At 50.7% G+C, this 23,377-nt stretch overlaps 4 protein-coding genes and 1 non-coding gene across 5 annotated transcripts; 4 read left to right on the top strand and 1 right to left on the bottom strand.

Moving 5' to 3' along the window:
• Positions 1–6,256: 6,256 nt before the first annotated feature.
• On the top strand, positions 6,257–8,001 carry QC763_0073690 (uncharacterized protein; the record flags this gene model as incomplete). Its single annotated transcript, XM_062906015.1, has 2 exons — positions 6,257–6,744; positions 6,798–8,001. The coding sequence occupies 2 exons, from the start codon at positions 6,257–6,259 to the stop codon at positions 7,999–8,001; spliced, it is 1,692 nt and encodes a 563-aa protein (XP_062764690.1).
• Positions 8,002–13,968: 5,967 nt separating this feature from the next.
• QC763_0073680 (uncharacterized protein) lies at positions 13,969–16,626 on the top strand (the record flags this gene model as incomplete). The annotated part of the gene is made up of 3 exons (XM_062906014.1): positions 13,969–14,994; positions 15,588–16,567; positions 16,623–16,626. 3 exons carry the CDS (start codon positions 13,969–13,971, stop codon positions 16,624–16,626), a joined length of 2,010 nt encoding a protein of 669 aa, XP_062764689.1.
• Positions 16,627–17,460: 834 nt separating this feature from the next.
• On the top strand, positions 17,461–18,835 carry QC763_506860 (uncharacterized protein; the record flags this gene model as incomplete). Its single annotated transcript, XM_062913277.1, has 2 exons — positions 17,461–17,672; positions 17,725–18,835. 2 exons carry the CDS (start codon positions 17,461–17,463, stop codon positions 18,833–18,835), a joined length of 1,323 nt encoding a protein of 440 aa, XP_062764688.1.
• A 543-nt stretch (positions 18,836–19,378) lies between these two features.
• On the top strand, positions 19,379–21,628 carry QC763_506870 (uncharacterized protein; the record flags this gene model as incomplete). Its single annotated transcript, XM_062913278.1, has 2 exons — positions 19,379–21,312; positions 21,367–21,628. 2 exons carry the CDS (start codon positions 19,379–19,381, stop codon positions 21,626–21,628), a joined length of 2,196 nt encoding a protein of 731 aa, XP_062764687.1.
• Positions 21,629–22,039: 411 nt separating this feature from the next.
• Positions 22,040–22,111, bottom strand: QC763_0073650. The gene has a single exon. It is a non-coding gene; the product is annotated as a tRNA-Cys (tRNA).
• Positions 22,112–23,377: the final 1,266 nt, after the last annotated feature.

The raw sequence follows: 23,377 nt of genomic DNA, 5'->3' as shown, positions 1-23,377 counted from the left end.
TAGTTAGCTTCTTTAGCGTTTACCTGAGGTATCCTACGTTATATATCGACCTTTCTAATATATTATATAGTCTCTCTTATTATGGTAATGGCTACTAAACTTCCCACTCCCGCGGATTCTCACCGTGGTGCCTATAATACTACGGGTGTGTTAAAGCCCCTTCCTTCCAAGCCTCAGTAAAGTAAATTAAGTAATAATAATACTGCTTATAGAGGATAATTAAGCTAACAGGTTTCAAAGAATAACCTGTACGTGAGAATTATATACGACGTTAGACGCGGATATAACTGGTAGATACGGGATACGATTTTAGGGCCTATTATGGATCTAAACCTAAAGGTAAATTTAGGGGAGAGCGCCAACTTCCATGTTATTAACTTTAATATTATATCTATAAAATTTACCTATAATACCTATGTAAATGAGGCGTTTGGATAGGAGAAGGAGATCAAAACCTGGCTCTCCTAAACGACCGCGCCAGAACCTACGCCCGGGGAGATCGGTTCCTGAGACCTGCGCCGTGCCGCCTCGGTCGCTCCTTGGGGACTTATTAAGTGTGGCAATATAAGACCCTTAACCTCACTGACCGTTATGGCGCTTAATAGCAGGAGAGACGAAAATTTATCTGCCATTGACATTAGCTGTGGAGAACTCTCCACTTGCTTCCTATACCAGCTCGAATATATCTCCACAATGTTTTCCTTGGTGGGGCCGGGAAATTGAATTTTGAGGTTGACTCTTCCAGAACGGACAAGGGCTTTATCTAGAACTTCGGGACGGTTTGTGGAAAGGATGACGAGCTAGCCCTTGTTTAAGTCTGCCACACCACCAAGAACCTCCAAGAGTCCTGCTAGTGTTAGGCCCTTCCGCTGTATTGGCCAGGACCGCTGTATATCACGAGATTGGCTGGCGTCGACACAATTAGCGTCCTCAATTAGTATGATGCTCCTCCGGTCGGTTTTTTGGGCCAGTTTTACCAGCAGATTATCGTTGAGTTGCTCACTGGAGAGCTTAAGGACGTGAATGGTCAGTTCAAATGTCGTAGCGATAGCCTTTGCCATTGTCGTTTTGCCACATCCCGGTGGGCCGGTGAATAGGATTCCGAGTTTGTACGGAATGTGAAGGTGGCGGTACCTTTCCTCGGTTTCCGGATTGAAGAAATCATTGATACGGTTGACTATAGAGTCTTTGAAAGCTTTTCCCAGGTACACTGTATCCAAAGATCGCGTCGATACCTTCCGGAGCGGCACCCAGCTGATCACGTTGAAATGGATGTGCGGCACGCAAATATCCAGGCCACAGCTGCGAGTAACAAAGGCCATAAATGCACTCAGAGCCACAACATCCCCACTCCCCCAACTGTTGTACTAGACCTCGAGTTTTTCCGTTGCTCGACACTCCTTTGTCGGACTGCCCGTAGTGATACGTCTCGCGCAAAGGTTGGTTCCCTGCCATTTGAAATAGACAATACGATTATGGGGAAGGCTAACAAACTCCTATCCCCGTATCAGCACACCACCAAGAACTTCCGCAGCTGTTTCTCGAGCACGTACCCTGACAGTCTCTTGATCACCAGGGACCCAATAGCCGTCGGTATTTTGGACGCATCTTTCGTCTGTGGAATAGCGTTCTTGGAGTCGGGGCATTTCCTTCACTATATTCATCAAACAGGAGTTGAGTATCGTTGTTGTGCTCGGCGACCCATCGCAGAACTTAGTTGTAATATAGCCACCCCGAGGTGATAGTGATGCCCGCTTGGCGATTAGACCAGAGAAGAGTGAATAGGTTTCGAAACTAGGGGAGAGTTGTCCATAACACTGATAACAGCTGGACAGAGGTGACTACCAGTGCAAGCAAAGTGCCATCCATCAGAGCGTTTGGGCTTTTGCGGATCTGTAAAATGATGATAAGCCTTAACTCTACAGTTTGGAAGACAACGGGGAGAAGCGTAGATCAAAACGAAAGCAGATTATCTGCCCACCCGGAAGACTCTACCCCGCTTTGGCACTGCACTAGCCGAACGACCCTGTGCATTGTTGTTTGGGTTGCCTTGCCGCCTTGATGAATTGTCGGGTCGCCGCCGCAGACCAAATGGACTGTACCGGCAATGTGCACGTTGAGAGGGAGCAGATTCCGCAGAGTTCTGTCAGACGCCACCTCTCTCCCTGTCCACCGTTGCAGATGGCAGCACAAAGCCGACTTGCCAACACAACAAATCCGCAATAGCTGATCGACCAGACTGCAAGTATCACTGACTTCCATCTTCAGCCGTCTCAGCGGACGACAAGCTCTCCATTGGCTCACATTCGATGTCGACGACACTATTATGTCGAGTCTAACTTATTGTGGAAGGACAAGGGAAACAGATGGTGTTTGCATGTACGTGCCCTTATGCGATGTGGGGTGACTCTATCCTTACCGGCATGGTGCGAAATGTAGGCAAGGTACCTCCTGTTGTCTTTGCCCCCCTTTCGCATTAGCTAGGTAGGTACCTTAGCAAGAACCTGGCTGTGGCTGAACTTCAACCAAAACAGCGGCCCGATAAGGGTGTGCAGGAGACTGCACATGTCTACACCCATCACCCGAATCGTACCCCCTAAGAAAACACACCCAACCGAGCACTGACTGTCATGGTATTTCCCAGTTTCAAAACCTACGGGTCCCGTGTTTCTTTCTCCTAGGTCTCCCAAACTATCTCACAACACTCCGAACCCTTCACCTAATTGCAGAGCAACATGGAACAAGGAAGCCTTGAGTTCTACACGAATATGAAGGCGACTGGACAGTAGGTTTATTTTACTGGTACCTAGGCGCAAGGTTACTGATAATATTTCTAGTGCCGGGTTCATGAATCCCTTGGCCACGTTCTCTTGGCCCAACTGGCTGCAGCGAATTGGCAATGTTGGCCTCCGTCAAGAGCCAACTGTGCGTGAGGGTGGGAGTATTGGGGCGTCTGCATCGGAGGGCAAACATCACGACAGCCCAGCGAAGGAAGCGGAATAGCCGGCCGTTATTCCGCCTTTGGAACTTGTCGAACGGCACGTTTTAAGCGGCATATCTGGAAGATATCACATGCAATTAAGGTCCCTATTAGCCAATTGAGTTCCAAGTATGGCCGCTGTGTCACAGACAAGACTCGCTCGCTGATCTGAGTGCTGTTTGCCAGGCTCGACCCAGTATATATTACTGTGTTAATCGTTCTCCATACTCCGCGATTAAAAGATCAAAACGCACCATGATCAGAGACAGTCTCATAATTAAGTATGCATAGTATCGAGCAAACAATTTGTCAGTTAAAGTCTGTAAGAATAAAAGATGGTCAAAGTTTCTCGACTAGTCCTACCTAGCTTTCTTCCTACGTTCTCTTTTCCATCAGACTTAAGCTTCACAGCGTAAACATTGCAACATGGGCGGCGACATATGCATGGATGATACGACTAGGTGCAACGCCAACATCGAGCCCACGCTCTTCCACGCCAACGAAGACGCCCTATATTACCTTATGCACTACATAAGGTTGTCACTTCACCCGTCGCGACTTCTGAGTAATCACTCAATTGGCGCAACTGTTGACTTCGCAACTAAATCATGGGCTCGTCGGATATTAGTCAGCTATGGGGCAAACGAGGAGCTCCTGAGACTCTACGATGATGGTACGCTTATTCCGATCAAAGAGGCTTGGCTGTTAGTCAACGGTGGTATTTTCGGCATTGGGGTGTCTGGGCTTCGTCTGCACCTGGACATCGTGGTTTGGAGATAAATCTGTAAGTCTTCTCCTGAAACCACGCGTTTGGGACCCTTCTGATTCATTTCTAGTGGCGAGAGAGGGTCCTTTGGCATTTTGTACTGCTGGGGGGTTGCCTGGTGGCGCTGGCTCTGTCGGATTCCAACGTTGTGTCACTCTTGAGGAGCTTATAAGTTCACAATCCACACGCTCTTCCTCAAAGTCGCTCAACTTTCCTTCTGTGCGGGCTGTCAGGCTGTTACTCGAACTCGGAGTAGTTCCGAGATTCATTGGTGCCAGCCTGGGGAACTCGCCGCTGGTGGAGGAAGCGGTTACACACTAATCAGTTCTGTTGGTGCAGACACATCCCGCCCTTGCTAGCAATTTAGGAACCGTTTGCGGCGGATGCAAAAGTGGCACACCTAACCTTCCCGAAAGTCCCTCTCGCACGTGAATAGAGGTACGCGCTGTGCCGTACTTGGGCAGTCCATTGCTTCCGCACCCTGACTGCCGCCGGGGCTTACCTCCGGAACCTGCATGTGGAAACTTGGGCCCCACCCGCGAAATGCATAACCCACCTGATACAGTACGTAAATATTTCAACCCCCACGAAGAGGTTTCCACGCTCACGTGGCCTGGTGCGATAGTGGCTTCCTGGATAGTATCGTGCTCCACTCTTGCATCAGCCGCATCCCTGCAAATTGGCGTGATTCGGAAGTTGGTACGGTTGGGTGGGTTGGCTAGCGCCTCTTGGTTGGGCGAGGTCCGGAATCAAATGAAAATCCGAACAGTGTCGCATGCCACTCCCCCTTTTGCTGAAAAAGCCCCCTACCTAGGTAGATAGCCAAGAAGCGCCAGACATTCAGCTGCTACCCGCCAGAACACCATAACCGCCAAGTCTTGCACCGTAAGAACATCGCATTAACAAAGCTGACGACACACAACATCCACTGCATCTGCACCCGGTGTCTCCGAATCCGGCAAGCTCGGATATTATAGTTGGATGGTGGGAGGTTGGATATGGCCATGAACAAGATCTTGACGTTCAAGATGCGGGGTAGAGAGAGAAAAGTTGGATCGTGGAAGAGGGAATAGTGGTCGGTAACCGGGCACATCAACAGCAGCGGTCGGAATTGTCTTGGTCACCAGCACCCTTTGAAATGAACGCCGGCCCTCGGGTCACCACCCAGTCAACCATTCACAGCAGCTTCCACGGTCAATAGGGGTGTATGCCTGCTATTACTGACACATGCTTGCCAGGTGCTGGAAGACGATTGGGCATCGATGTCGACCGTGAGCCCATGCTCAGCCAGAACGAAGAGCCCTACAGCCTAAGCGCTTCCAGATTTTCATGATTGGTTCTTGCTGACAAAGAAGACAGGCAGCGATGAGGGAGGCGGATACCTATATTGACCTCCACCGCTCTTGCATCAGACAGTCAGTCTCCTTATCCTTTTTCTTCCCAGCTTTACTTTCTACTTCTTTGATCATGAGCACCCTGGAGGACCCGGCCACTCTGCTGGCGGACCCGGCCACTCTGGCCGCAAACATTAAACGTGCACTGCAAGATAACCCACGCAACACAATTTCCGGTTCTACCATCATGGTCGTTGTCCAAGATGCCGTTCTTGACCAGCTTGGTACGATAAGCACTTCTTAGTTACTGAGTACCCTGACTAACATTAAGAGCAGTTACGGAAGGCTATTTAGAGTTGGACGATGCTAGCCTCGTCCGAGCGCCGAATAATATCAGTTCCGAGGGTTGGGTTCTTCAAGTTCCTCATATGACTGACGAGCGCTTCGTGTTCGCTGGCTTGGCCGTGCTTCCGGTGGTCCGCGCGATCCTCTATATCACAGGAGCAAGAACAGTAACTGGTTTTGTAGCTGCGGGGGCAGCCGTAGGTTGAACTTGGGCATTCACTGTCTTGCGGAGTTACATCAAGAAGAGTAATGAGCTAGAAGCATGTTGGAGCTCAGGTGGGGGAGAAGGCGCTGGACAGAGGTGAAGGGTAGTGGGCAGAGTGAAAGGTGTCTTTTCCAAGTAGTGATAATGATGATAAGTTGAAAGTCCTTGGTCTCCTCTCGCTAAGATCCGTGTGTGGTCAGAGATTATGGATCACGACGAAGCCTTTGCAACCATTTCCCCCCCAACAAGTGCCCGCCAAATCCCATCTGTGAGTCGAGATTCGGGTTGAGGCTGCAAGAGTGCGGCGGTGAACACTTTTCAGGTTGTCTTAGCAACTTCACACTCTTACTGGCCGAGCAGTTAGGATAGGACATTTCTACAAGACAAGACCGGTTCGGCGCCTCGCTCTCATGGCTCCGTTTACTTACCGCTGGCTGCTGATCAATCGTGGATTCGCTAATCAGAGTGCACGTAGAACCTGGAACAGACCAGGCCGGCTCACCGGGTATTGGCGTGGTACCCACCTAACTCTCCAACACTGTTAGATGCATATCGTCAACGACAAACCCCGCACCAACCCGCAAGACCAACAGCCCACGAAATTCCGTTAGCATCCGAGGGCCACGATGCAAGCTTCCACAGATCACGAGCGGCGCTGCTACTGCGGGAAGCTGTATCAAACCATATCGTCGCTAGGGCGACATACAAGAGGATGCCCTGCATTCTCTGATGATTGTAAGCGGTTTCTGCGACTACTCGCGTATCTGGAGCCTGGACCCGTGCCCGGTGACCTTTTCCGTCGAGCTCTGTTCCCCTTTCGAAAATGGAACGAAAACGGAAACGAATCTCGGGAACGGCCATTCCAGCTTCCCGACATTTTCTCCGACGAAGGCCGACTAGTTAAGGCAGTAATGGATGCGATCGACACCCATGCCGTGCGTGTGACGATTGGATCATCAGTGTCTCGGGGGGACCCGTGGTGGGCACACCGTAATTTCGAACTGCCAGAATCCTCACGGATATTTATCCAAAATAGTGTTGACTCTTTGAGTGGGCAGCTGGATTCGGCAAGACTTGTTTTCCATGGGTTTCCCATCTCTGATCTCGATATCAGGTAAGACCAGATCCCGTTCCATCGTCGTAGTAAACCCGGTATTGATCCTCTAGATTTATCGAGAAAGGAAACGCGCTCCTGCCTTTCGTAGTCCCTCTCTTGTACAAGCTCCCCGTAAATAAGCTACTACCGGGGGAGCTTCCTAGCACGATTGAAGTGTGTATCTCCATGTCGCATTTCGGGGACCTCGACTTCAAAGAGAATGCATTGGCAGTGGCGGAAACCCTGGCGGGCCGAATAGGGCCGTCGCCCCTTGACTTCAGTATCGCTCTACGCAAAGCTACCCTAGCTCTAGCTGGTGGGCAAATGCTATCTGTCTGGCCGTCCCCTGGGTTGGACCGAAAGGGAAATAGTCAGCGAGCAGAGGCGGTACTTCTCCGCGCCCAGCAGTGTGTTGAACTTGGCCACGTATCTGAGGCCTGGGAACTGGTCGGTCAGTGGACACCATTTCACGCTGCCCAGCCTTCGAGTCTTGAGACTGTTATGTCTTCGCGCATGGACTTTATGAAAGGCAAACTGCATCGTTTCCGAGGGAATTTTGGAGCAGCTCGTCAGTACCTCGAACCTCTTTCCAGCCAACACCCTCCAACTCGGGTACAGTTCTCAGCTCGCCTACACCTCATTGCCGTGTATACCGAGCTTGGTCTCTGGGAGAAGGCACAAACCGTGGCGGGTGGCATCGAGATTGCAAGTGGGCGGCAACGTCGCCTTTACCGGCTAGCACAGGCGGAGCTGCTGCTTTCCCGAGTCCTCTGCGGGTTCGAGGAGGATCTTCCGCCCGCGAAGCGTCTATTTGCGGAAATTGTTAGCGAATACGAAGGGCTGGGGAGGGTGTCTGGGAAAACAATGAGAAGGAACTTCTTTCGCGCATGCTTCGGCCTTGCCGTCATCGGCCACCTGCAGCGAAGGGGCCAGGCTCTGTTCGGTGCCTTGGGTGCCCTGAGCGGCTGGGAGCTTGCATACCGAGCAGCTCGGGAGTGCTTGGTTGTTGCCGAGGGCTTCCCCGATCTGATATGTCACTTAGCTATGGCCCAGGTGCAATTGTCCTCCGTCGCCGTTCAGTCAGCTCCTTCCCTGGAGCGAGCCAAACAGATCTGGGCCGACTTGACAAGTCAAGGCCTTGAGCAGAGGTTCTGTTTCACAAACCTTGGAACTCGCTGGGTTGACATGGTATCTGAGTGGCTGGAAGCCTCGGGCTGTCCACGTATCGTCTCACAGTGGGGTGGAACTGCAGGTAACGCACGGGAAGGAGACTAGACTGGTAAATGGTGATGGGCATAACTCATGCCAAAGTGGGTCCGGTGACCCTCTCCCAGATCTATTTCGCACGGGGTCATGTGTCAAACTTGGGGTCTGATGCAGAAGTGGGGCAGTGGACAGATTATCGACCCACCTTGCACCGACAGGGGTTGCATGGATCGACGGGGCGACTTCCACGGTTGCCGTTAACAACAGAGACATCTTTGCACCGCTCATGTTTAATGCATACCCCCTACCTACTTTGCACCACCTACCAGTTGCTCTTCCTGGCCCACAACTGCAGGCAAGGGTTAGGGTGATATCTCCTGTCATTCGCTAATACACCTCTCGTATATGCACTCAAATGCGCCAGGAAGCAAGTTACCAGCTGACGGAGTAGCGGATCAACTACACAGTGCGAGGTATAGCAGAGACAAGTTGAGGTCTCTTGCTCAGCCTTGAGGGCCTGCGGAGACTCACCGAACGACAAGGTTAGAAACCGAGATGGATCGGGAAGCAACGCCTAGCCGCCAGTACTGTCCAATTCTCATTTATACAAACCTGAACTCTGCAACACTTCGCCGCGGACGTTGTTCCCTACTCCCTTGTCTAACCTCAAGCCAACCGGGCTGAAATTATGACGATATACACGAGAACGCGACAAACGAGGTCAGGAACGCGACACGCGAGGTCAGGAATGCAACAAACACGGTCAAGAAAGCAACCAACGAGGTCAAGAAAGCAGCAACAAACGAGAAAACCACAAACAAGATCAAAAAAGCAACGCAACCTGGTCGAGCATTTCATAAAGAATCTTTCCGCCGTCGTGGACTTTCTTCTGCGCGATCCCAAGTCCGACTTTGTGTTCTTGTTCAGTCATGGCAACATGCCCGCGACCGACATTTTGAAGAGCAGCCGGCTGCCAGATGAGGATGTTGTGGTTCTCTTCCGAGACGTCACCGTTGCGGAGTTGTACCGTGTTGACCGAGACGGCCCAAACGAACCAGACGACCTAAAGAAGCAGATTATAGCGGAAAGGTGGCTTTCTCGCCAACATGGGCCATCAGCCGTAGTTGTGCCATCCTGGACAGTGGACGAGGAGAATTTCGATATTTTGACAACATTCGATGATTACTGGAATGAATGGAGGGGCCAAATAGATGTGGAGTGTTGGACGTCGTTACAAATTAGATATCGGCGATATCTGTCATGTGAAGCGGTCTGCGCCTCGTGTCGACACGTTCAGGATTAACATTAGATCTATTGAGTTTGAATTTGTGAATTTACTGTGCCCAAATCTGTTGTGTCTCACTGATTTGGCGATCCCCTTTTGAAACTTAATTTGATTCTCCCACCGTTTTGTTGGTAAAGATGAAAAACGGGAAAGGTTACCCACGCCATGTTCGTTGGCACGGGTTCACGGAGCATCTAACTATAAACGGTTAGTGCAGTGCAAGAATGGGTCCAGTGGCTTGCTTCAACTCCAGATCGCATGGAAGAAGCGCACCAACCCCACCTTAAGTTCATATCCCATTGGGCCAATTTTTGTCTGGACTAATGTCCCGGAATACACACATATTGGTTTTGATACTCGAAATAACTTATTACTTAACTACTACAAAAAGGTATTGAGAAACCGAGGCATGTAGCTGCGACTAACTAATTTCTAACAGGGCCTTTAACATTTAAGATCTTGGCTGGGTCTTCTCCTCCTGAAGTTCTTGGTCCCGAGGTCGATAGAAGGGATTGGATATCGTTCCGATTTACTAAAAAGCTTTAGCCGATCTAGCTTAATCCCAGTATAAATAAGACTCTATATTAAATAGGACGGTACCTAGATTTTATAGTTAGTAAACGGATCTGGACTCCATATTTCGAGTACTTTAATATACGGTCTTGCTCCCAGACCGCAACCAGGACTTTTTTCTTCCAGAAGTTATAGTTTTAATAAGAAATTTTGCCATTTCGCAAAGCCCTGCGAAGTCTGGTGTTAATTTCATTGGCATAATCCTTTAGCACACGCTACTCGTATTTCTTCTTGATTATACGAGACAGCTCCCATGATGATTTGACTGCAGTAACTAAGCCCGCGAAAGCGGCAGCTGATGCCAAGGAACTAGGAAGGTATGAGGCCATGAGTCTTGATAAGGTATAAGATAAGGTGCCTATGTAAGACGGGTCTGAGTCTCATGCTGAGTAGGTGTTTTATATAACGATCAGACCGTCAGTTTTATTTGAGAATGATTCCAATTAAACTGTTTAATTTGGACATTCTGAAATCAAATGCGATCGTAGCCTAGGTCTGCTGACAGGGGAGGGGGGTAGGGTGGCACAGGCAGTCCAGGTACACACCCCACCCAAGTCCAAAAGCGGCAATACATTTCCCTTGACTGGGAAGAACACTTTTACTTTCTTTGCTGCTTGGCATATGATTGTCCCAGTCCCTATGGCCTTTCCTTTATTTCTAAGTGCCCTACCGCCTATCTTCAACGTCGGACACATGCTCAACTGGAACAACCTGTTGGTAAACCGGGACGGCGGTGACTTTTAGAAAGTCCAAAGGTGAGGCATCTCTTGGGACCTCGTAGGGTGCTTTGCCTACCTGCCTTAGGCAGATGAGAGAAAGCCTTCGGTCCCTTCAACATAGGTCTGATTATGCGAAGGTCCGAGTCTGCAAATATGCTCAGTTGCAGCTCCAGCAGAAATTGACTGTCATCTGCGTCCGATGGCTGAAAACACCCCATTACCCATGGGAACCACCAAAGAGGGGTCAAGAAAAGCGTCCATTTGGAGCGAGTCTTGACCAGCTTTTCCCAGCTTTTGCCCGGTTTGTGCAACATCAAGTTCATCATGGACCAGTCCAAATCATGCCTGAATGCACAAACCACCAGTAGCTGCCGGGCTCGGGTCTTGTCTATAACAGCTATGCCGTAGTTGTACTGCTTGCACGCAGAACTGTCCTGGTCGTGTGGCCGTGTTGGAGGGGCTATAGTAGTAAAAAACCGTTTTTAACTTATCTGTAATAGAGTTAAATATATATAACGTATAACGAATCCTTATTTAGAGCCCTCAAAAAAGATACTGGTTTGGGGTGCGGCCACAGGCCTGAGGGTTTGAGTAAGGAAGTGGGGCTCTCGGAGGATTCGGGGGTTCAGGGGTCATGTATATAAGGGGTCTGCTTCGGATATTCTATTTTAGACAGGACATCGACTTTTATTTCTTTATATTTTGTGCCTTGCACGCGTGCAGACAATTCTGGCCCTCTGATCAGGCCGATCAGCTGCTTATTATGTGGTCTGCGAGCCCATAGAGTCTTTTCTTTGTCCTACGTGGAGTGCGGCCTGCGAGCGAGCCACTGTCACGCAGGTGTGTCTATTCAGAGACCCTGTTGAGGGTATATTTGTGGTGTTGTGGTTGGTTTGTGTGTTTTCTCACCATTTCAACAGGATCTAGTTTAGTACTTAGGGGACTTTACCTCGGGGAAGGATACCTCAACTTTATTCGAGGGAGTTTTTAATATTTAATATACCTGGAGTAATTCAATGTTTTATTTGCAACCATGCCCTAAACATTGAACTCATGTGCAAAATCGGAAGCTGTATTCATGTCAGATGATACCATCAAGTCAAGACCAGGGCCGACTCAGCTCAGATCAACTCACTTCCTATGCTCCATTCAAGCTTGTGCCAGAGCGGGACGAGCCAGTGCTTGTTCCATGAGGTGGACATTAATGCTCTTCCGCTGTCTTTGACATCGCTCCTTCCCAAGCCACACCGTCTTCATGACACACCTTCTCAAGTTCAAAGTCATGATCCAGGTATCCTATACATTCCCCGCTATGCGAGCATATCCAATACCCATATCTTCTTCCCTTTTCTATGTCCTGTGTTGGACGCATGTAATAAGTGGAGGGGTACTGACATATAAATCCTTCCGTTCTTGCATTCTCCTTTTGTCTTTTTCTTTTTTCCCCCTTATATCAGACGGTTGTATGAAGCTCGTTCTATACTTCTAAAAATACAGCGGTGTAAGGCTGTCCATCTAACTTTCATCCGAAGGGAGATCAGGCAAGTAGGTCGTACAGTTCGAGTGGATTCTCCGTGTGGTATTATGGCCAACGTTCCGGTACCCTCGTCGCGGGTCTCTCGAGCGCAGCCTCCGACACCAAGGTATGTATCCTTTTTATACCCTCCTTCAGTCAGAATCTGGAATTTTGCGCCCCTTTACACTCCTACTCTACATTCTGGAATCTGCCTGTTGATCATGACAAGTCTGATGTACTACACACTGCCTTCGTCAGAGGTGTTGCACTTGGCTTAGAGACAATACAATACAATCCACATCATCTCGATGAACCTGATCATCTTTTTCCGGCGTTGATGCTCAGTGGTGACATGTATTTTGGATGATAACTGCACCTTTTTTGGACTCTGGCATGCCTCCTCGGCAGCCGCCCGTCCAGCACTAATCCCCGACCTCTGACAAGACCAAGATTTGGAGCAAGAGACAGCCTTCGAGTTACCTGCCAGATAGACAGCAAAGTGTAGGTAATGGCCATTGTTTCTCTTGGTTCTTTGGTTTTGGTTTTCTGATTTTTGTCGCAGTTGACGAGGTCCCAAGACGTTCGACAAGACGCCGCCCTGCGTCCATTGACAACGCCCCCGAGCCCCTGCAAACTGTCCCTGAGCCCCGAAGAAGGACCAAGAGATCTCGCGTGCAAACGCAAGACACTCCCCTGACCGAGCAAAACATTGCCCGCGAGCCAAAAAGACCAGCCAAGAAGCAGCGTTTACAAATGCCAGATGAGGATGTTGTTGTGGATGAGTAGGAAAAGGAGGAAGAGATTCATCCCGAAAATGAAGACGCCATTAAAGGATTGTTGGGTTGATGAGAATGGATTGCTTCGAGTGGGCACACAGCCGAAGCCGAAGGCGTAATCAGGGACTAAAGAGTCGCAGAGTCCACAACACGAAAAAAAGACAAGGGTGATAGAGTGGAAGAGAATTATCCAACAAAGGCCTGGCCATCGAGGTACCTGGAGTCTTGCCAGTGCCAGTCGGGGATGCTTGAATGCCAGATGGTCCGGTCAGGTGAGGTGTCCAGTCAGGTATAACAGCTCCTTCCTGTTCAGCAAACCTCCTGGAAGTGCTCATAAGGCAAGTGCTCTGGGAGCAACCGTTTCACACGTTATGGGTCAAGGGCCTTAATGTGATTTGAAGGTTTGAGGACAGCGAAATACGAAAAGAGATCCGGAAGGTGGCTTTCCCGATGGCTTTTCCACAAGCCGGTAGAGATTACTCTTTTTGTTTATTGACATTCCTGATGCACAGGCTTAAGTCGACCACAGCGTACGCATTTTAAGAATGTCTGCTCCACCACAGACCCCTGAGAGTCGCCAAGGCAAATAGAGATGACAGCCTAGCTTGAATGGGAATGCTTTGCGAGCTAGATTACGTTCTCTAACCTCCCTCTTGACGCATATGCTTGAATCTATAAGAAGGTGTCTGCATCAAGACTGGAGTCCTACCATATCATTACCTTCGCATTTTAACACGTCGTTCCAAGCCACCCTTCCTTGCCATGACTTCATGTCCAAGAATGCAACAGCCGCAGACGACATACACTGGGAGCTTGCTGTGTCTTCCTAATGAGACATTGCTCCAGATTGGTGGTCACCTGGATGTGGTTTCGGCCGCTTCTTTCAGCCTTGCCTCTACTCACCTTTATAAGCTATCCCTCGGCTATCCATCATCAGAATGGTCAACAACCGCGTCCGAAACGCGACATGAAACTCACGATTGGGAGTGCAAACCTATCAATGAGGACCTTGGCATCATTCCTCAGGCCTGTAATAACTTCAACAGATGGAAGTTTCTCCAACTACTCGAAAAAGACCTCAAAACAACCCACACAGTCTGCATATATTGCCGCGTCTTGCATCGGCTTCTTCCCCAACCTTCCCTCTACAAAACAGCCTGCCCCTGGATGGCGCTGGGTCCCAACTACTGGAACATCGGCAAACTCACCTTTGACGATTGCTACCACGCCCTTAACGACCCAGATAGACCGATCTCCAGCCTCCGCACATCCAAAGCTTTGGGGACACAACAATTCCAGGTTTTTCTCGCCTGGCCGATCCGATCAACCAGTTCAAAAACCATCACTCTCCCAGCCACCAAAACAGCCTACCACCTCCCCTCCCTGTCTTTTGACTCAGACTGGCAGCCCCATCCTCTCAGCAACTCCTCCCCAGACTCCCCGTACAGACACGTCTTCGTCAAAGCCTCCCTCTCTTGCGCCCTCGTCGAGCTCCCAAGCAGCCCCAACAGCATCTATTCCTCCTTCAAACACCCCAACCTCCTAACTTACTCCACCCAACGCGTCTACCTCCCCCCCGAAGCCTTCATCCCCAACCCCAAACCAACCAGCCCCGACACCACCCCAGACGACAGTAGTTCCAACCAGCCCCCCACCCGCCACTACCTCGGCTTCCAAACCTGCCGCCACCAACCCTCCTACCACCCTGAAACAACCAATCCCCTCCTCAACCAAGCCCGCTACAACGGGGGCCAACCCCGCGACATCCTCGAAGAAAGCCTCAACATCTTCTACAACAACGGAATGCGCTGCTGGCGCCCCCCACTAAAATCAACATCATCATCCCCCCCTCCTCCGGGCACCAACCCCAACCCCAACACCCACCTCCAACCTGAAACAAGCGTCTACCGCCCCCAAGTCTGCCACCTCTGCCAAACACGCTACCGAGCAGCGGTGTACACCTGGCCTACAGACCCATCCCTGCCCGCCGCCAAGGAAATCGTCGTTCACGTCTGGCAGAATCTGGGGTCTTTCCAGGAAAAACACGGTCACATGAAGGGGAACTTTCCACAGTCTTGGTTCGCCCCGGTGGGAGGAAAGATGGAAAAAGGGGAGTACACAAGGGATGCCAGGCCTGCTTTTTTGATGGGGTGGGATGCTCGTCTGGGGGCTGGGTATTGGGGTGAGTATGAGGTTTGTGATCATGACTGGGCGGTGTTGTATTTTGGGAATAGGTGGAATGATGGGGTTTGGAGGGAGTTTTGGTGGTGTGGGGGGGGATTGCGAGGGGGGATACGAAGGATGGGGGGTGGAAGGTTGTGGAGGGGGATTGGAGTAGGTGGGCGGATTTACCGGGCAGGGGGGAGGGGGAGGAAAAGGGGGAGAGTGGGAGGGATTGGTTGGGGTGGTGGGGGTGATTGTGCTTGTTTTAAGTTTTGGAGAGGCAAAGGGGTTTTGTAATGTGGGTCTGTATTGCCTTGTTATTGTCTTTGAGCTGTATTTATAAAGGAGAACTAGGCTTTCATAACGTGTCTGGAGTCATAAAATAACCGAAACAAAAAGGACTTGGCCTTGCTGGCTGTGGTTGGCTGGCCTTTGGTGGCTGTGCTGATGCCAATGAACCCCCTCCAGCAACCCCACTCTGCGCAACATCCCGCCATGTTGAGCCTCCAAGTCACAATTCTACCCTACACTGTCGCGAAACCTATCGATTGTTTGCTGTCCTTTGATCGACGCTGATTCTGGTCATGTGGCTGCTCAATTGCCAAAACTATCAACTCGAGCAGAACGACATCGACGGGCCAAATGCGATTCCCTACTGCATCCTCTCACACACCTGGGGTGATGATGAAGTCACTTTTCAGGACATACAGAACTCGTTCGACACTGCCGTTCATAAGAAGGGCTTTGAGAAAATAAAAGGAATGTGCGAGCTCACGCTTGAATACGGACACTCCCACGCTTGGGTTGATACATGCTGCATCGACAAGACCAGCAGCGCCGAGCTGACCGAGTCGATCAATTCCATGTTCCACTGGTACCAGAAAGCAGCACTATGCGTTGTTTACCTCGAGGATTTTGCGCTCACTGATGGCCAACTCACACCCACCAAAGCTGACCTTCAACCATGCCGATGGTTTACCCGGGGCTGGACCTTGCAAGAGCTGGTCGCGCCGAGGGACATCATATTTCACGATTGCAACTGGACCCAGTGTGGTTCAAAGGTGCAACTTCTGAACATCCTCTATCGCATCACGAGCATCGACATTACTATTCTCCAATCTTCGGATAAGCTGTACCAAGTACCCGTCGCTCAGAAAATGTCGTGGGCAGCTAAAAGAAACACGACACGAATAGAAGACATGGCATATTGTCTCCTGGGCATCTTCGGTATCCACATGCCGCTGATATACGGCGAAAGAGAAAAGGCCTTCCTCCGTCTCCAGGAACATATAGCTCAGAAGACAAACGACATGTCTTTATTTGCCTGGCAACATAGCAAAACTGAACTCGGACTCAGACACTCCGGTATATTGGCGAGCCACCCCTCTTGGTTCGCCGGCGCTTCTGATATCAAACACTGGCTTGATCCCGTTATACCAACGCCGTCGTGGATTATCACCAACACTGGTCTTGAGCTCCACACAGCACTTGACTCCTCACGCGGTGAAACTGGTCACCGGCTATACCTGCGCTGTACAAGTGGCCATGTCGACGACAAAGATGGAGATCCTCCCGTTTTCACAATCTGGCTGCGGAAGATCAAGTCATCCTACGTCAGATATCAGCCCTCTTGGTTGTCACTGACGCCTCAGTCACAGATGAGGTTCGGTAAACCGTCCCTGGTCCGCATTGCCACCTCTTTAACGCCAGCTGAGGGGATCGAAGCGAACTCACTCTATTTCTCTCATTCGGATCTCTTGTACCCGACTATAAAAATCCAATGGGAGTGCATCGAGGCGTATTCACAGGGCTTCTCAGTCAGCCACAGTTATTATCCAGAGCACCTTTGGGACATCAGGCGCGAGTGCTTCTTAGCCTCATCAAGCCCTAGATTTGTTGGTGTAGTCGAGATCACGATGTCGGCACCCATAGGCGATTCAACCTGGGAGGCGACATGTTATGTTGTTTGTGGACTTCGGAGAGTAGATTCGCGGGCTGCCGAAGGCACTGACACACTTTGCCCCTGGGCGATTGTGCTCCAACATCGTAAAGAGGATAATACTATAGAAGGTCTGGATTCGGGCTACACGCGAGGCGACCTTGTCAACCCTTACAGATTGTCTACACTTGGCATCACGTTTCGGTCCTGGTTAGCTGGAAATGATCCTCCAAGCCTGGGAATGAACCAAGTTCGGTATGGCGATAAGGGACATTTGACTATATCTGCCTCGGTTCTTGCAGGGAATCACCACCGTCAATTAGGAGACACCATAGTCATCGCCGTCACACCAGTCTTGTCGTCTTTCGGCTGGCTTCACATGCGATCTCGGCCCGAACATTAACAGTCTTGGCCGGGTTCAATCGGCAAGTGGGCCGGAAATGCCCCTATCATGAGCCGATCAAAGAGGGGTATCTCCCAACAAAGCGGAATGTCCTCTGTGGTGACCTTTTGATCAAAGCAAACATCATTTGACCATCAGATTATACCAAGCCATCATGATTTCGGTGTCGCATGAATCGGCCAAGGCAGCGCTGGAAGCCGCTGAGGCGAGGTTCATCGCCAACAACCCCCTTTCCAAGAAGCAGCATGAGCTCGCCGTCGGTGCCCTCCCAGGTGGAAACACACGAACCCTACTGCACACATCCCCATTCCCCCTGACAATGAACCAGGGTAAGGGCGCTCATGTCTGGGATGAGGATGGCCACAAGTAAGCCCCCTAGCCTAAAGTCTTTCATGTCGCTTTGCTAACACTGCGACAGATACCTCGACCTCGTCGGTGAACTGACGGCAGGTCTCTACGGACACTCCAACCCCATCATCCGCGAAACTATGCTCTCCACCTTTGACAACGTCGGTCTTTCGCTTGGCTCAACCACCGTCCAGGAACACAAACACGCTTCCCTCCTTTGCTCACGCTTCAAACTGAAGCGCGTCCGCATGGCCAACACAGGCACAGAAGCCAATATGCACGCTCTCGCTGGCGCGCGGCACTACACCTCGCGAAGAAAAGTCATTGTCTTCTCTGGCGGCTACCACGGCGCGGTATTTAGCTTCCCCAACGGCAAAGCAGCACCCAACACCGTGGATAAGGACGACTTTGTGGTTGTTCCCCGGTATAATGACATCGGCCTCGCAGTAGACGCCATCAGATCCACACCCGATCTCGCCGCTGTGCTGGTGGAACCCATGCAAGGCGCTGGTGGATGTATCCCCGGCAGCAAGGAATTTCTCCATGCCATCCAGGACGCCGCACACGAGGTCGGAGCGTTGTTTATCCTCGATGAGGTGATGACTTCCCGCCTTGCGCCTCACGGCCTGGGATTTGAGCTAGGACTGAAGCCTGATTTGGTCACAATGGGCAAATATCTTGGGGGTGGGCTGGCTTTTGGCGCGTTTGGTGGGAGAGAGGAGGTCATGGCTGTGTATGACCCCCGTGTGGAAGGGTCGCTGGCGCACTCGGGGACGTTTAACAACAACACTCTAGTCACGAGCGTTGGGTATGAGGCTTTGAAGAGAGTCTTCACCGAGGAGGCTTGTGTGAAATTGAATGAGCGGGGGGATGGGCTCAGGGAGAGGTTGAAGCAGGTTACAAAGGGGACCAAGATCATGTTTAGCGGAAGGGGGTCGTTGATTGGGGTTCACTTTGTGGATGAAGCTGTCGAGGTGTTTACATGTGGGGAAGACATTCAAGGGAAGGAAAGGAGGGATTTGAGGGACTTGTTTTGGTTCGAGATGCTGGAGGCAGGGTATTGGACAACGAGAAGGGGGTTTGTTGCACTGATTTTGGAGACAGAGGAAAAGGAGCTGGAAGGTTTTGTGGAAGCTGTTGGAAAGTTTGCAGAAAGGCATCGGGATATTGTGGCCTTGTAGGTTGCCAACTTTTGATCAGCAGGAAGGGACTCAAATTTGTGATCTACGTCACTGGGCTGTTCGACTTGTCAAATAAGCCAGAAGGTCAAGTCATGAAAGGGAAATAAAATCGCACTGTCTTTTGTTCAACCAGTCGAGTGTTGGGCATCGACGAACTACTTTTAGGATCAGGCCCGCCAGCCCGGGTCCTCAACAAAGAAGCATGTCACAAAAATAGATTGCTCAAACATTTCAACACGAACAACCCACCGTGTGGATAAAGAGGAACCATGGCATTGTTTTCACACCACTTCACTAACGGCCGCTATAAGTGACAGGGCCATCCTCCACGTGTCGGCCTGAGACTCTTGTTTCCCGTCAAATCGATTTTCTATCTTCATCGTTTTTTGGGAAACCGGCTCAGGTAAGACGAGTCTCTCCCCACACACCACCTACTGACAGCAAAACAACTAAACAGATAATACAGGGCTATTGGCTGGCTCCTTTCCACAACTCCCCAACCGACAGCCAAACGATTAAAACTCGGAACGAAAACCATTCAAGATGCCTCTAAAAGACGAGGAAGCTCAGAGTAAAGAGGTTAGCTCCCTATCACCGCGGCCCGATCATAAATGGGACAGGAGATTCGACGTTGAGCGGTTGAACTCAGGCAAAGGCACGACGCCCGAGGGTCCTAACAAGCCCAGTGCAATTTGTCAACGATGTGTGTGGATGAAAGCACAGGGTGTTTGGGAAAAGGCGGAAGAGGATAAACTACAAAAAATGATCAACAACTTTCTCGCCGAGATCAAAAAACGTTACACTTGCCCATGCCCTGGCTGTAGCAAGTACAAGCAACACGAACGCGTCAATGAGAGGGCGAAAGCAGATGCTAAAAGGCAATGGACAACCATCCCTTCTGTCTATGTGTCAGAAGACCTCGGCAGGCGATATGGATGCAGAGATTGCAGCCTCAACGAAATCCTTCTGAATAACCGCAGGAGGGACAGGCTGATGGCTGACGCGCAACTGAGCTACCTCAAGAGGCCGAGTACGATGGTTGCGGATTGCAATACCAGGCCTGCCGATACTGATGCTCCAGCCCAGCCCCCTGACCCTCCTGTTCCAGCAACCTCAAAGCCCTTTATCGACGGATTTCTTGAGGATCTCATTGCGGAGGTCACAGGAAGGAAGGGTGAAAAGAAAGTCTATTCTATTTTGGTCGGGGGTCGTGGCGAGCGACGCCCACGGAATGGGGTTCCAGTTTCCAGCGAAGTGTGCGCCAGAAACCAGGAGCATATCCTCAAGTTCATAAGCCAATTCTCGGGGGTCCATAAGGCTATCAAAGCCAGGCCTGCCGTCTTTCGACCAGTTCTCAAGAGCTGGCTCGTATCAAGACCTACCCAGAGTCGACTACACTACCCAAGAGAGCTCTATAAGCTGTGCCCTGACCAACCGCTATATGCTTTTCAAGATTGGGAAGAAACGAATCGGGAGGCACTGGAGGGGGAAAAGGCACGAGTAAATGTAGAATCGGGATCCTCTGCTGGTCCTGAGGTTCTAGCGCCGACATCTGATGGAGTCTCAAAGCCTGCCAGAACCTCGAAACCCGTCAAAGCTTCCACCCTCGTCGAGTCCTTAAAAAGCGTCATGCCCGGGCCAGTCGTAACCGTGACACCCATCATAGCATCTACACCGGTGATTGCTCTTGAACCCGTCACCTCCGCGCCGGATAATATACCGCTAACCGTCACAACCTCATCGTCTTCCGTAACCGCGACACCCGTCATGAACTCTACAACAGTAGTAACCTCTACAGCCGCAATAGCTCCTGAGCCCGCCGTAACCGCGACATCCGTCACCACCCCCATACCTGTAACAACTCCCCAACCAGTCACGCCCTGGGCAGACCTCATACCGCCACCCGTCACAACCCCATCACCCTTTGTAATCGCGACCCCGATAGCACCCCCAAACCCTTTCCCAACCACTGCACCCGAGTCTCGCTCACCCTTGGGTGCCTTCCCAACCCGAAGACCAGACCCCTTCATCCCAAGCCGCTTCAAAGTAGCTCCTCCTCCTCCCGTCGCCGAACACACCTTCACCGCCCCCGTCATAACCCCTCCCCATTCTTTAGCCCCAACAATCCCAAACCTCCCCGTCACAATCACCCCCTTCCCCAATCCTCCCATCACCACCCCCTCCCGCCAGCCCCCCATTCCCCGCCCCTCCACCTCCCTCCAACGCCTCACCCTCCTCGACTACCTTACCTACCAAGCCCAATGCAACTTTTCCCTCTCCTCCGCCCTCCACACCTCCCTCACCAACCCGGACGTGATGCCCCCCTCCCAACACATAGTTTTCATCTACTACACACTCCACTACCTCTCCTACTCCCTCGACCAAGTCCGGCAAACCACCTCCATCGCCGAGTCCACCCTCGCCCCCTTCGAAAACCGCCGTTACGCCAGCGAAAAAGTCCACATCCTGTTTAACCGGTTAGAGGCGCTCATCAGGCCGTATGCGCAGTGGGCTGTGCTGACTATTGTTAGGGCTGCCGCGATGGGGAGCAAGTTTGTTTACAGCAGCGAAGATGAAGCTAGGGCGAGGGAAGCGTGGGGGATATACCAGGTTTGGATTTGTGGGGTGGGGGAGGCGGAGCGGGAGTTGAGAGAGGTGTTTTTTGAGAGGGGGGAGAAGCCGGAGACGGCTATTCCGACTGAGTGGGTGAGGTTTCAGGGGGAGCTTTGGAGGTTTGGGGTTTGGTTGGAGGAGGGGGTGGGGGGCCGGTTGTTGGTGCCTTTTCCTTGGTGATGATCGTGATTGTAATTTACGGCCTGTGATCACGGCCGGACCGGATCAGGGCATGGAGGGAGATAGAGAAGAAGGATGGATGCACGGATAGTATTTTATAATGGATGACAGAAGTACATTACCCTAAAAAGTACCCTTTGATGTAGCGTGATGTGAATGTTCCTCGAGGAGAACCAGCAGCACAAAACTGGCCAGTATAGCGTTACGAATGCAAATATTTAGCAAGACAGAGTGCTCTAGGAGAAGTCCGATGGTAACTGACCTTAACAGAACATTGATATAACCGTATGAGTCACTGTACCTAAAAATAACACACCTGGATTGGAGTAAGACTTACATGGCCAGTCTCAACTCCTGCTAAAGATCCCTATCATGGAGTAGGGGTGAGAAAGAAAAAAAAAGCAAAAGGAAAGGACTAGACGCGATTTGAACGCGTGACCTACCGGACTGCAGCCGGTTGCTCTACCCCTGAGCTACTGGTCCTGGGCTGATTGTTGGAAGAAGCGGTGGAGATCTGACCCATGTGAGGAAGAGGAGGGTGGAGTCTGTGGAGCTGGCTCGGAGGCTGTGGTTCCGGCTTGGGCTTATGTGGCGCTGATGGGGCTGAATAGACTTCTCACCAATGTGGAAAGCATAATAATGCGGACAAAGCTATCAAAAGAATAGTGAGCTTCAACCTCAAGCCAGTTTCGGAAAGATTATGGTGCGAGTGGTCTTGCTGTTGAAGGTTTGGGATGTTGTTGTGGGTACCGAACTTGAGTCACGGACAACATCTTAATAATCTCGACTTTCTCTACCCTGATGCAATCATAGCCAGTGAGATCCCACAGTCTGAATCTACGTTGAAAAATGACGTTACAATGACCAGGTAGCTGTGTGACAAAGAAATCTAATTTCAAGACAAAGCGCTACCCTTGTCTAGTAATCAGTCTCTTTGTTTAAGGTTTCAAATGGCGCATATTCAGTGTAGACACCTATGTGAGCGTCCGAATTAGCATCTGCAACAATTATAGCGTCTGGGGTGCAATGGTGCGCACTCTCTCATGATGCCCCTGAACCACTGAGCTTCTGACTACCCTGACCCTTGCAACATTCTACAGAGTAGGAGGTACAAATCGCACTCGCATCTCAGGCTTCATAAAGAATCCCAAGTGGTTTAGCTTGTTCTCCAAATCAATGCGGCAAGGATTTGCCCTGATAACCTGGAACATCAAATGTCCAAGGTGTCTTTGCCACAAAAAATCTCCCCTGCATCCAAGCCAATTCTCTCTCCAAGCAGACTCGTGACCAAGATTAAATGCAAAAAGACCACCACGTTCACCCCGCTTATAGACAGGATCGTGGAGTAGATGATCTGTCAGCAGCCATCGTTGAGGTCTGAAGTGAAGAGCATCGTGTAAGTACCGTGGGCTTCTTGCCATGCCGAAGATAGAGCTTTAGACTGTTGTCGGTAGTGATGAGTGTTGGAAACGTGGAACAAATGAACTTATCGGATAGGCATAGTCCTTTTGGAATGTAGTGGCCAACAACTACTACCCCCGGACTATACCTCGGAAGGCCAGTGTTGTTACTCGGGAACACTCGAAGCCATTCCCATAAACAAGCATGAAGGTAACACAGCTTCTTGATGGTCGCATTGAGCGCTTTGCCACCAACCTGCATTTTGCACGTGGCAGTATAAGGTACCTAACTATTAACCATGCCTAAAACGTCCATATTCATTACCATCGTCAAACTACAAGGACTATC

The sequence above is a fragment of the Podospora pseudopauciseta genome (assembly GCF_035222475.1).
Source record: "Podospora pseudopauciseta strain CBS 411.78 chromosome 5 map unlocalized CBS411.78m_5, whole genome shotgun sequence".
Lineage (NCBI taxonomy): Eukaryota > Fungi > Ascomycota > Sordariomycetes > Sordariales > Podosporaceae > Podospora > Podospora pseudopauciseta.
The sequence above is the reverse complement of the archived record's forward strand: the minus strand, read 5'-3'. Positions and strand labels throughout refer to the sequence as shown.